This window comes from Somniosus microcephalus, chromosome 30 (genome assembly GCF_052327205.1).
Source record: "Somniosus microcephalus isolate GS21.2 chromosome 30, FLI_Smic_1.0, whole genome shotgun sequence".
NCBI classification, from domain to species: Eukaryota; Metazoa; Chordata; class Chondrichthyes; order Squaliformes; family Somniosidae; genus Somniosus; species Somniosus microcephalus.
In genome coordinates, this window is record NC_141016.1 from 24,741,723 (window position 1) to 24,755,761 (window position 14,039).

General features: G+C 49.9%; 1 protein-coding gene across 9 annotated transcripts in view; it reads left to right on the top strand.

Annotated features, from left to right (window-relative positions):
• The window catches only part of LOC147098019 (ankyrin-1-like), a 378,257-nt gene extending 364,501 nt beyond the window's left edge, over window positions 1-13,756 (top strand). For all 9 annotated transcript variants that reach the window (XM_085971217.1, XM_085971219.1, XM_085971218.1 and 6 more), the window contains one exon: window positions 476-13,756. Coding sequence is in view for 1 of the 9 variants with exons in the window: in XM_085971218.1 (XP_085827344.1) it covers window positions 476-502 (27 nt within the window). In the remaining 8 variants the exon portion in view is untranslated. The remainder of the gene's footprint in view (window positions 1-475) is intronic.
• Window positions 13,757-14,039: the final 283 nt, after the last annotated feature.

The following is a 14,039-nucleotide window of genomic DNA, read 5'->3' on the forward strand; positions in this document are numbered from 1 at the left end:
AGAATTAAGTTAGCCCGTCTCAGCCATGATGGTTGTGGGGGCCAATGCACTTAGCCTGAGATAGGGAGGGAGAAAGCAACCAGGGTTCCCACTGCTGATTGTCCGCTGCTGGAAAGGCTCCGATTGGGTTGTGTTACCTCCCTCCCCCTCCCCCATACATACAAAAACTGTCCCCTTGGCGAGGTACTGATGGGTTGCCGATGCCCAAGAATGAATGCCTTTAACAAAGAAGGGAAGAAAACAGTGAGGGAGGGAGAATATTTCACTGAAAGTCTTATTTAACAACTTTTGGTTCGGTTAAAAGTGCTTCAAACTATATGAGAGATTGCTGAAGTTTAACATATATAATTGGAGAGCATTTATATTACTGACAAACCCTGTGTGCAATGCATGGGCATGGTGTTACTTAATCATCTTTTCTTTCTCTCTCTCTTTTCTTAATCCCATCCACTAATTGCATCCCTTTCCTTTCCAGGAAACTGTATTTACAACACGGCCTTGAGAGGAGGAAGCAGAGGAACTGGGGGCTGTGAGAGAGACAGACTTTACATTAGGCTACAGGCATGATTTCTATAAGAGAGTTACTATTATCAATTAGCATGATTGACTGCCAAAAGCATGTACTCTATCGTACCGCCTAAGGGACTGAATGATTACTATTGACACACAGCTGGGAGGCACCCTTCCATCGGAATATGAAGGAGGACACCCCAGAACGAGGGCTGCATCAAAAACAGCAATATCAAAAAAAAAAATTCAGTCGCTTTACTGCTCACATTTTTAATTGGGTTTGAACTAGCGTCTTGGAGTTTTCAATACAGTTGTTTTGCTGTCTATGGTTAACTTAATACTATGCAAAAACAGCAATGCACAGCAATATATTCAACAGCTGTCGGGGTAGGTACCAGGGCAGCTGTCTATTATAAGACAACTTTAGTTTGCATCAAAGCTTTCTTGTTTTTTTTACGAGACTAGATGAGTGCTAATCCTTTGAGTACTGACTGTGCTTTGCAGCTTATAAATTCTTGTTACTCTATTTTTTTTTAAAGAATTTTGTGTAAAATTTCTGTTTGGTTTGAATATCGTCCCACTACATTATTACTTAACCAGAGGGCCGCTCTCTATGTTCTCTGTATTAAACAGTAAAGAGCCACCTTGTTGGTTTCTTTAAGTTAAGGTTTGCCGTCTGCTCAGTATTGGACCGGACGGTGTCGGATTTTGGGCAGACTCTCCGGAAACTCCTAAAATGTAAACCAAACGCGAGGAGCTTTAGTTTCCTCTGTTAATGCACTGGTCAGTGTCCTTGTGTAAAATTCCTGCGTGTTATTTTCGTGCAGCGGTCGACCTTTCAGAGTGAATTTGTGAACAACACCATTAAGACACCTCGGAAAAGACATTTAACTCAAACACTTTAACCAGATATCATTAAACCCTAAAAGTCCGCTTCTTAAAACAAGAGTCCATTTCTCCCATTTTATTCTGTGTCCCATGATGTTGGAATCATTACTAATTCTGCAGGTTTTCAATGAATATTCGTCAGCAGCAAAGCCAGCTTCCAATCTCAAACTATGGCACCCTCCCAGTCTGCCACCTTCCCCGGAATCCTTTCCAAACTCACCCGATTTATTTTAGTCAGAACTAATTTCCTGTCACGTTGCAGAGTGAAGGGGGGGGGTGGTGTGCAGACGTGACCCGTGCCCACTGCACATTGTTCACAGAATAACCTGCAAAGATTTAACCCTGTTCACAGTTCTTTATATTGCCGATTATAAACCACCACAGTTCTGGAAGGTTTTTTTTTTATTAAGTTCATTCTCGGGATATGGGCGTCGCTGGCATGGCCGGCATTTATTGCCCATCCCTAGTTCCCCTGGACTGAGTGGCTTGCTAGGCCACTTAAGGGAACAGTTAAGAGTCAACCATGTTGGTGTGAGGCTGGAGTTCCATATAGGCCCAGAACGGGTAAGGACGGCAGGTTTCCTTCCCTAAAGGACATCAGTGAACCAGTTGGGATTTTATGACAATCCGACAGCTTCATGGTCACTTTTACTGATCCCAGCTTTTTATTTCCAGATTTTTTTTTTTTACACTGCACTTAACTTCTCAAACTACCATGGTGGGATTTGAACTCACGTTCTCATAAGAACATAAGAACATAAGAAATAGGAGCAGGAGTAGGCCAATCGGCCCCTCGAGCCTGCTCCACCATTCAATAAGATCATGGCTGATCTGATCCTAACCTCAAATCTACTATCACTCTCCATCCCACCCGAACCCATGTGATCTCCCGGGAGAGGCGAAAAACCAGATTAAAAAAACCAATGGCCAATTTGGGAGAAAAAATCTGGGAAATTCCTCTCCGACCCATCTAGACAATCGAAACTCGTCCAGGAGATCACTCTGTCCCTATATTTTCACAGTACTCCACCCCAGCCAGGAACAGGAATAGAACCATCTCCTGAAATCTAACACAGAATTAGAACACAAGAAGTAGGAGCAGAACCAGGCTACACGGCCCCTGGGCCCGCTCCGCTACCCACAGGGCCATGACCATTCCGAACCTAGACTCACGTCCGATTTCCTGCCCGCTCCCCGTAACCCCTAATTCCCTTTACTTCTAGGAAACTGTCTGTTTCTGTTTTAAATTTATTCTCGGGATTGTTAGTCCATTATTATTATTAGGTTTAACTGCACAAACACCATTGGATGCCTAAATGAACGCTGAATTTCCCAGGAATTTTGCTCCACCGGGTTCTGCTTTCTTCCAATTAGTCGGAGGTTCTGCCCTCTCCCGATTACTTTGCTCTCTTGTTTGAGTATTCCTTTAATGAGGGAGTTTCAAAAAGCTGCAGCATCTCATTTCACACTGGGGTAAAGGTGTAACTCGGGTGTTGTGGAGTGGCAGCTTTGAATGCTGAAAAGGGCTTAGCATAGTTGACTTTGGGTGATACTGCCAAGCGAGCGATGTTGGACCAGCCGCCCGTTGTACGCCTCTTCAATGGAAAGGAAATCGGGAGAGATGGAAAACAGACGGCTGATCCAGAGTCAAAATTATCAGTGTTTGTAAGACTGAGCAGTGCGGTCCAGAATGTGGGCTCGGGATTAATATGCTTGCAATTGCGCGTGCCATGTGGCATTCATTACACACTCAATAAACACTCCAGATTAGAGCTCCTTCTCCAACCGGTGTCACTGTTCAGGGGGCTGCGGAGCTCAGGTATGGCTTCGTACTGTGGCCCACTTGGTTTAGCCACACCGACACACTATCGCAATAGCCCCACCTGAAAGGGGTGTGTGTGGGTGGTGGTGGTGGTGAGCATTACAACACAGAGGGGCACATCCACTGCCCATCAGCAACAGCTTAACGTCACCATATCTTTGCATTGCTCATTTTGAAAGAATATTTGTTTAGGGTGTGATCACGTCACCACGGCAGACAGGGTGGGATGGTATCTAATGGGCAGCGCAAGGGAGATCCCAACCAGTGGGCCTCAAATGTAGCCGTGTTGACCGCCAGGGTAAGGTTGCGCTGGTGTACGAAACCTACTTTCTGTTCTTTTTTTCAAAGGTTAAATCGCAATTATTTCTCAAAGCCAACACTGTCAGACATGAGGGGTCCGACCTTGGAGTGTCCGTTTGGACACTCGCTGAGGTGGTGGAGTTCCTCTCAGCACGCAAAGTGTAGCAACGAACACGGGCAAAACCCTGTTCTCCCCTTTGCGCATGGTGAACAGCAGCAAGATCTTGCAGGAGGCTGTATCTATCTATCTATCTATATATATATATAAACCGGTATGTCTCTCTGTCTGTCTCTCTGTCTGTCTCTCTGTCTGTCTCTCCGTCTGTCTGTCCGGCTATACAATCAAAAGTTATAGAGTGTACCTACACGTATGTTATATCGAAAGAAAGCTTATCATTAGGGGACTCTCGTAGGCATATTTACTTTTTTGTCAGACAAAAATTGTTTGGACAGTATACAAAAAACGTTCAAAAATCCTCAAAAATCCACTCATTAGCGGTTCACCAATCCTACCTCTCATTAGCGTTGAGTGACGTGCTGCTTGACCAATCCTACAGTTCACTCACCTGATGGTTGACCAATCAGTGCGTCACGGGCGGGTCCTAATCCTCCAGTCTCCCTGAGCTTTGCCGCCATTTTTTCCATCCCCACAGGGACAGCAGCAGCAAAAGAAACCCCCACATTGCGGCTCCCAATCCCGCTCCCGCCCCGCCGGAGCGGCAGGTAAGTTGGGCTCACTTGGGCCGTGCCTCGCAACCGCTCAGCCCGACACACACAGCGGTCGGGGGAGCGGCAGCGGCCGTCCGTCAGCCGCGCGATCCGCGGGGGAGCTCAGCTCGGGTCCGTCTCCACCCTGAAGCGCTAGGCCCCGCACGGCCGGTATCACAACGGCACCGGGCCTCAGGCGCTAGGCAGGGAGAGAGGGGAGGGAGGGGATGGAGGGGGAGGGAGGGAGAGGACAGCACAGGGAGAGGGAGAGAGAGGGGGGACAGACAGGGGCATGGCGACCGCGCGGCCCAAAATTGCCCTGGCAACGCCGGGCACCCTGCTAGTATATAGCAGTAAAGCAGCGGTTGCACTGAATGCTACACGTCAGCCTCCGCGGTGCACTTGGACCGCGTCCTGCCATCTTACAGAAGAGCCAGCGCATATCTATATCGACCCGAAACCAGTACTTCAAGCAGCCCAACACCACAGGCCCACAACTGTCATTCCGTCTGAACAGTGGACAGTTGTGCTAAGCCCAATGCTGATTTCCTGCCTGTCCAGAGGAAATGGTCATCCCCGGCGAGCTGCCCCGGCGAGCAAGCACAACCTCTTGCTGACTCGTCTGAAAATGACCTGCCATGAATCTCAGAAATTCATGCAATCCGTCCTGAACGCACAATATCGGACCGGTGGGCGCATCACTAAGGGCTGAATTTTGCCGGCGCTCAGACGGCGGGTTTGGAGGCGGGTCCGCTGCCAAAATCACAAAGATTGACAGCGGGTCGTTATCCCACTCTGAACCCGCCTTCTTGTTCGTTTCCCAAGTGCCAGTTCTGCCTGCGCATTGCAGACACAGCGGCAGGTCATTCAATTGTGCTCGTTAGGAGGGTGTTTAAAGTAATTTAATCCCCATTTTCCCAGTTCCAAAGCTTTTTGCCAGGTTTTCCACGAGGTTCCCATCGCTCGGGGATCACGCCAGGTAAGTATGTCGGGTTCTGAACAACTCTCCATTTCTTTCAATAGGTGACAGCTTCAAAAGTGGTTTAAAACCTGCCATTTTACAGCTGGTCTGTTTCCAATCTCAAGCTTCAGCCTTCTGTATCCACTTTTGAGCTTCATGCACTTTCGAAGTGTTTGGAGTAACCTCTCTATCCACTGTCACTTCTTTGGAACAACCTATCTCAACATTGACAGATTACTTCTGTCATCTCAGCCTCACCCGCCATCTATTCCATCAGCATCGGTGCCCTTGAAAAAAATCTCACCTTGGTCCTCAGAATCCCAAAACGATCAGCCCCAACACCAGCATCGCCGGGCACACCAGCAGCACCAACATCCACACCAGCCTTCTCCGCAATCAACTGATGCTGCACTGGACACAGGGCATCATCACCCGGCCACATTGCTGCCCAGGACGCCAGCGATGGCCTCACCATGTCCAGATTAGCTTCACTTAACTCTGGCACCATCCCACACCAGCATCATAAAGCATCTGTACAATGTCCAAGCCATTCCTTTCACACTCATCACCACTGGGGGGGAGGGGGACGTTATGTGTCACCATTCACTGCAACTCACTAAGACACTTTCAAAGGTGCACACAACTCTGTCTAAGAACGCAAAGTGTTGAAAATAAAGATTTCAATGTTTGACAGCACATTACCAGAAACTTCACATGATCATTGGCTAAACCACCCAAGTGCCTACCCTTGTGTGTTGTTAGTTGGTATGATTGGACTAGGATGAGGGTGAGTGTGAGGGGTGGCTAGTGAGATGGGGAAGTGATAATGTAGATAGAGAGGGATGGGTGGAGGTGCAAGGTAAGTTGGTGTGAGTAAGGATGTGCAGGAGTAGGGTAGGGAAGGCAGAGTGATGGGGATGTGATGAGTGGCACAGCAGGATGAGGTTGAGTGTGGCTTTGCAGTAACGTTTCGTGATCTGCTGAGTTCATTGAAAGGTTTGTGCCACTGCAGCCTGGTCCTCCTTACGACATCCCTGCTTGTGTCCTCCTGTGCAATGTGCAACCAGGCTGCGTTGGTATCCTGGGGCGGTCTCTTCCACCCATTGGAAGGGAAGAGAACCTCCCTGAACGTTGTGACTCCCTCCATAAGCAGATGGCAGGAGTAATGGGAAATCCTGGGTGCAGCCGTGCACCGTTGCGCGGCGCTTGTCAGTGCTAGCAGCACATCAATACTGCAGAAAACTGACAGCAGAACCATCAAAATGAATGTGGACATGGCCCCTTTAAGGAAACCGGCTGATGATGCGTCATCAAATGACGCCATCATCAAATGACGTCATCAGACCCACTTCCTATTAATTGGCCGGGAACCTCGCAGGGCGGGCTTAAGAAGGCCCATCATCGGAATATCTTGTTGGAGGCCGGGATCGAGACAGATGCAAAGTCCCCACACGCTACCGACGTCACCCGCCAAAGTTGGAAAAATCCAGCCCTAAGTGTGGAAACCCCACAGTTCACCAGTGTTGAGCACACACGCGCGCATTGAGAATGTCTACGTCTTTAATGAGCAAAAGGAAGTTATGATGGATCACCAGCTACTTTGACATCCCACGCACCTCGTACATTTAGTTCGTTCTCTTCCTGCAGCTGAACTGACACGGCAGCCCTCGCACATTCTGTTGTGCAGGACACTTTGTTCTGTTTTGCCACCTAGAGAAAGAGTCATCATATCCAAGATGTCTTTGCTATTGACCAGCCAATGAACAGGGGGTGACTCAACACAGCACACATGCCATTGAATTTTAAGCAGACTTAAATTATTTTCTAACCCTGTCAGTGCGACATTAAGTTAGTTCATCCATCATTTCTGTGCCACCTTCAGAGGACAAACAACATGTTCCCCCTTTGCTTTGAGCTCATTGATTGCTTCAAGCGCTGATTGCCAAATGAACCTATTGAATAAATTCTGAAGAGTTTCCTTACAGCTGCACATTTTGTGAGGCCATTCCACACTTTCGTTGAAGGGTGCTTGCTGAAGCAGTACATCGAGATGCGGTTTTGGTTGTGCAGTTGCTGCGAGTGATGCGTGTTCAAGGACTGAAGTCAGTCATTGAGTGTTGGACTTGAGAAGAAGATGGACCTGACCAAATTAGCTGGTGGTCCTCTTAGTTGGGGTCTCCCCTTGCCTGGCTTCAGGTGGGTGGCTGACACTGTTGTTGGCTTATTTCCCTTTCTCTGCTGGTCTGCTGTCTTCGCCTGGAGGCGGTATGGGTGCTGGGCGAGAACTTGGCGGAAAGAAGTTACGGCCTCTGATCCCGCTGCATTCTCACCGTTTCCCGATCTCAACTTGCTCTTCTGAGCAGGCGAGCGGGTCGTTCGCAGGATGGCCGTGGGGGGCCTTCTTTGAATGTGCAGATGAACTCACGGGGCCCCCGAGCTGGGATTTTAGTCGGAGGCCTGAGCAGGGGCAGCAACGGCTTCCCAGGCAGGCCAAGCTTGCCTGGTGGTCGATCATGGGCCAGAAAAAGGCCCAGGCTGGTGAGTAATTAAGTTTAATTTGAGGTTTCCCTGTGGGCCGGGTGGAGCAGGAAAGCTCCTCCGGGCCTCAGGAGAAAACTTTGGGCCCTAGAAATTCATCTCAGGCGGTGGCGCAAAATGGGCCCTAGCGGATCGGCTGCCCGTTATACGCAGCGCCCGGTATTCAGCGCCATTGACTGTAGTGGAAACTGAATAGCAGGCGCTGCGCAAAACGGGCATCCGAGACGAATTTCTAGCCCTGGGCCTCCCTTGCCCAGGCTTCCCCCACCCCATCCCGATAGCATCCAGAGTCCCCCCCCTCACCACTTACCTGGGTCTCCTGCTGCCGAATTCCCACTCCCGCCCGAACCTGGCCAACGGGTGGGCCAGCGAGAATATTTATGGCAATGTGGTCCGGCCGTTAAGATCAGCTGGATCTCCACGCTCCCAGACTCCCTGGGTTCGCCGCCCACGTGCGCATTACCCACCCTGCCCCACCTCCCCCCTTTAAAATCAGGGCCTATGGTCCTTGACCAATCTCTCCAGTGGAAAGTTACTCAGCTGAGATCGGACTGTGCGCAAACATTCAGAGAGGTTATCAAGAGAGCTGCAGGCAAGTCATTGGTTTCTTAAACAATGCTGGTTAAGGAGGTGGTGTCCTCATGAGAAAGTGTTCGTCAAACTTGTTCTTTGTTTTTTTCAGCTCAATAACATCAACTGAATCAAAATATGCCATGTGTGAGATTACTACAGTGAAAGGCACCCATAGCTCCTGTCGCTCACCCAAAAAGATTTGCTAAATACTTTTCATTAAACGCAATGCGCCATTAACACCTCAAGTTTTCTACTTTTTCTCAGTTGCAAGGAATGGATTTGTGTTGATGTCACATCGCTGTCGCAGTTTAGTCTGTTGACACCGCCCTCCCCCTCCACCCGCCCACACCGCCACCCTCCCCCGCCCACACCTCCCCCTCCGCCCACCCTCCCCAGGCACCTTCCCTCTGCCCACCCACCTTCCCCCTCCACCCGCCCACACCGCCACCCTCCCCCTCCGCCCTCCCCTCCCCCTCCGCCCACCCTCCCCAGGCACCTCCCTTCCGCCCACCCACCCTCCCCCTCCACCCGCCCACACCGCCACCCTCCCCCGCCCACACCTCCCCCTCCGCCCACCCTCCCCAGGCACCTTCCCTCTGCCCACCCACCCTCCCCCTCCGCCCTCCCCTCCCCCTCCGCCCACCCTCCCCAGGCACCTCCCTTCTGCCCACCCATCCTCCCCCTCCACCTGTCCACACCGCCACCCTCCGCCCTCCCCCGCCCACACCTCCCCCTCCGCCCACCCTCCCCAGGCACCTTCCCTCTGCCCACCCACCTTCCCCCTCCACCCGCCCACACCGCCACCCTCCCCCTCCCCCTCCGCCCACCCTCCCCAGGCACCTCCCCTCTGCCCACCCACCCTCCCCCTCCACCCGCCCACACCGCCACCCTCCCCCTCCGCCCTCCCCTCTGCCCACCCATCCTCCCCCTCCACCCGCCCATACCATCACCCTCCCCCTCCGCCCACCCACCCTCCCCCTCCACCCGCCCACACCACCATCCTCCCCCTCCGCCCTCCCCCGCCCACACCTCCCCCTCCGCCCATCCTCCACCCTCCCCAGGCACCTCCCCTCCGCCCACCCATCCTCCCCCTCCACCATGCCCCACCACCCTCCCCCTCCACCTTGCCCCACCACCCTCCCCCTCCACCCACCCACACCGCCATCCTCCCCCTCCGCCCACACCTCCCCCTCCGCCCACCCTCCCCAGGCACCTCCCCTCTGCCCACCCATCCTCCCCCTCCACCCGCCCATACCATCACCCTCCCCCTCCGCCCACCCACCCTCCCCCTCCACCCGCCCACACCGCCATCCTCCCCCTCCACCCTCCCCCGCCCACACCTCCCCCTCCGCCCACCCTCCACCCTCCTCAGGCACCTCCCCTCCGCCCACCCATCTTCCCCCTCCGCCCACCCATCCTCCCCATCCACCATCGCCCGTTCCCACACCTGCAGACCTTTTTATCATTCATTCCAGTTTCTTATTTCTCTCTCAACAGCTCCATCTGTTTAAGCACACTTCCTGCTAAAGAGTCTCTGTGCAACACAGTTCAAAATATTCCCCTTGGTACTGAGAATGTAGAACTCTAAAAGCAACAGAACCTCTCAGAATCGTTAAATAAACTAAAGTATGGGTGAGGTAATATGATAGCTTTCATCTTGGTGCAGAAATACAATTCTGATTCTTCAGTGTTTTATTGACTGAACGCAAATTAGAAATTCTGCGAGTTTTAGTGATGTTGGTTGAGGGATAAGTATTGGTCGGGACACCGAGGAGAACTCCCCCTGCTCTTCTTCGAAATAGTGCCATGGGATCTTTTACGTCCACCTGAGAGAGCAGACGGGGCCTCGGTTTAACGTCTCATCCGAAAGACGGCACCTCCGACAGTGCTGCACTCCCTCAGCACTGCACTGGAGTGTCGGCCTAGATTTTTGTGCTCAAGTCGCTGGGGGTGGGACTATGAACCCACGACCATCTGACTCAGCGACGAGAAAACCAGACAACTTGATGCTGCTGAAGGAGTTGCCCCACCTAACTCCCTTGGGATGGAGTGAAATGGTACCTGGTACATCAAGGCCAGGACTGGTTAGTGACCGCAAGGTCATTCATCACTGAAAATTTTTCACCAGCACAGCCAATGAGATGGGGGGTTTTTTTCTGTTATTTCCCTCCTATTGTTAACTTCTATTAACACAACCTTTATTGGACCAGGAATTGCCAGCTATTATCTGTTTGTTGTTTGAACGCACAGTTCAGGGTAAACGGCACACCAGACAAGCGAGCTGCAACACTGGATCCTCCGAAGGGAACTTGTCCAGCCCAGTCTGACCAGCGTCTCTTGCAGAGGCCCGGCATCCATGTTGTATTGGCTCAGTTCAGGTCCCAGTGGCTGAGCTCTATTGCAAACACGGACACTGTTCATCTTAAATTCATGGCGCCCTAATACCGACTGCGGTAGACGGCAGCAGGAACAAGCTGTCGACAACGGGGATACAGAAGTGGATGAGAATGGGTTATCGGCACCTGAAAGCTGACAGCAATACCTTGTAATGTGCTCACAATCATTTCTGTATCCCCAAAGAGCAATAGTTGGATGACAGCAGCCAAAAGGCAATCCGTCCTTACACCTTTGGACTGACGGCGGAAAGAATTCCTGTTCCTGGCTGGTGTGAAGTAGTGCACAACAGTGAAAGCGGTTGTGAAAAGATCTTCAGCCAGTCACAGTTAGCATTTCAGCCCAGGGTATAACCATTTTAGCGAAAGGGCTATGTACCAGCATTTACTGCTTTAATACAATCTGTGGCACCAAGCAAAAAGCTTTACATACTGACAGGCAATGCCAACATTTCACCATCTCAATCACACTTCTGCTGCAAAGCACCTTCCTCACAACCGGCTGCAAGTTATATTTAATCAAGCACAGCATTTTTATTATGGGCTTTGATGTAATAAAACTCACTCTACGCACTTGGTTTGAGTATAAAGCAAGGCTTTAATCAACTTGTTTCAGAACATGGAGGTCTAGTTGTACTTCACTAGTACCTTGTCTTACAAAATGTCCCTGGGAAGCTGGGGCCCACGCCCGAGTATTTATACTCCTTGGACGGCGCCACCAGCTGGCCGTCCAGCGTTATTTCACGAGTAGTTTCTTGATGAATTATGAGATTTATAACAGGCTTCATTGTTCGTTGAGGAACCTAAAATATGAAATGCTACAGTACATGGGTACAGATTGGAGGCATTTGGAACATATGAGTCGTGAGTTTCAACGGGTGAAAAATAAATTTGAAACATATTCAGAAGATTCTCCTTACTCAAGAGTGATAAATATTCAGAACAAACTACCAGGAGGATTACATTTTAAAAAAAGACGTTGAAAATGCAGTCGGATGTTTGGGTTTTGGAGAGGAGCAGCAATGGGTCACAAGGCCGTTATCATCCTTCACTGTTTTTATATGTTCTTATAAAGCTCCAACTGATGGGCCTCAAAACAGTTAATGATTTATAAACACTATCCAACCTACTGCCTATGGGGAGTGTTCCCCATGGTGCTCCATTTAACATGTCTCTGACGGGATTAGACTCCTAAAGAGCCACAACACTGATGGACTCAAAGGACTTATGCAGAGGCTCATCAGATCTATGTACGTATAACTGTCAGAGCCTCCCTTATCTTCAGTGTCAATCGGACAGTGTCTGTTGGGGCCAGTCCCTTGGACTGTTATTTTCCGCAGTCACGTTCAGAATACGTGAGACAAATGTGAAAGCTCTACCCAAGCTGATATTTTAGTCTTCTGATCATTTGTCGTTCGATTACAAGCAGTAACGTGCTAAAGTATGGTATAACAAAAGCTTCAGCATCCCATTGTATAGTGCAGTAACTGTAAATCCATGTACATATCTAGATTAAAGCAAAGGCTCAGAGTCATTCTATTGCAGAAAATATATTTATGGCTGGTACAGTGAATGGTGGTTCAAGCAGTAATTTCTGAATCCAAAGGACACGAAGGAGTGGAAGTTTAACTGTATGGAGTTTGCAGTTTAGAACCAAGCAACAGCCTTTGCCTGTAAGATTATAAGCAAAGGTGCAACTATGATAAATGAGTACAACCTGGCTGCAGACTGCATTGACTGGCCTGGGTGAACAAAAGCGTATGAAGGCGTAGAATGAGCAAAGGCCATCATTAAACCAGTGTCTTGCACCCACTGAGTGCAAGCTACCCTACAATGGACTCCATCCCCACGCCTCTCGTGATGAAAGTCCTGCCAAAGTTCTTCCTGCTTCACAGAGACAGTGACGCAGAGTCCGCAGTTTACACTTCTGCCCATTGTGACTTTGTATCACTCGTCATGTTTTTATTTCTGCTGAATATCCGTTCACACCGATGTAAACGTGCCGCACAGGTTGAACGTTCTCTCTTAAAACCTCGGGACCATTTCGTGGTCGGAAGATTCCACTGACCTAAAATCTGGGCCCTAACTACAACGCGACAGGGGGGGGGTTTGGCTGCGAGACCAGTTTTAGTGGAGGGAAAAAGCGCCTGTGCTAATTTTTGCAGCCGTTTGCGGAGATCTTATGATTCACTTATAGCAATAATACCGTGAATGCATTTCAGCTACTTCAGCACACCCTTCAACCGTGGCTCCGCACCCGCAGGTTTGGAAACCGCGAACTCCTGGGCCCCCGGCACGCCTCTCAACCTGCCTTGTGTTGAAAGTCTGCAATTCAGGTCAGCTCTTGGGGCTGGCGAGTGCAGTTTTCGGCGGAGCTGATTTTTTTTTTTAGTCAACGGTCCTGTTTAACGCCGGCGGGGGGGGGGGGGGGGGGGGGGGGGCGTCCCGATCAAAACGGGACAAGTTGGCGGAGTGTACCTCGACTCAACCGAGTCAAGACAAGGCAAGACAGTTGCGGCAACGTGGCCCGGTTACGGCTACACAATTTCCCTCGGCGATGAGGAATGTCACAACAGCTGGGTCTGTGTGGTGAGAACACTGTGTGGGTGAGGGAGAGAGGGAAAGTGCTCCTACTATAAGATTCCAACAACTCAATGTAGATCAGGACAGAATAGGTGATGGGTGGAGCGCAGACTGGTTTGGAATCATATTAATCCTATAGCATCTTACTGTAAGAAATGCTTCAGCACTTGCACAGAACTTGTATCAAGCATTAACAGGAATGTTTAGGCACTGTGACTGCTCATCAGGTTTCAAGCTATGGCTGTATTAGATATTAAACTGTAGAATGCTGATTATCAGTGAAATCTCTCTGGCACAGCTTTTTAGAATTTTAACCAAATCCTCTTTTTTTTATTGTTGTCGTGAAGAGAAGTCTTTTGAATTAGATTACCTGTATCAAAGAACTGTAAAAAAAAAAATTACATTTACCACAGAAAAAAAAGCCATTTCTCTGTACACCAGCTAAATACTTTAACAAAAAATTAAAGAAGTTATTTAAAACATTTGACTCTGTGGAAGCTTTTGTTCTGTGTTGGACGCCAGGCGCTATTTGTAGGGTACGGCCAGTTATTTATTCATGGTGTGACGTATTCATAAAAATAAATGGTCGCATTTTGTCCCCACATCTCACTCCTGTTCTGAGGGTGCTGACTCTTAAAAGACTTGCGTTTCTATAGCGCCTTTCACGACCACCGGACGTCTCAAAGCGCTTTACAGCCAATGAAGTACTTTTGGAGTGTAGTCATAGAAACATAGAAGATAGCAGCAGGAGTAGGCCATTCGG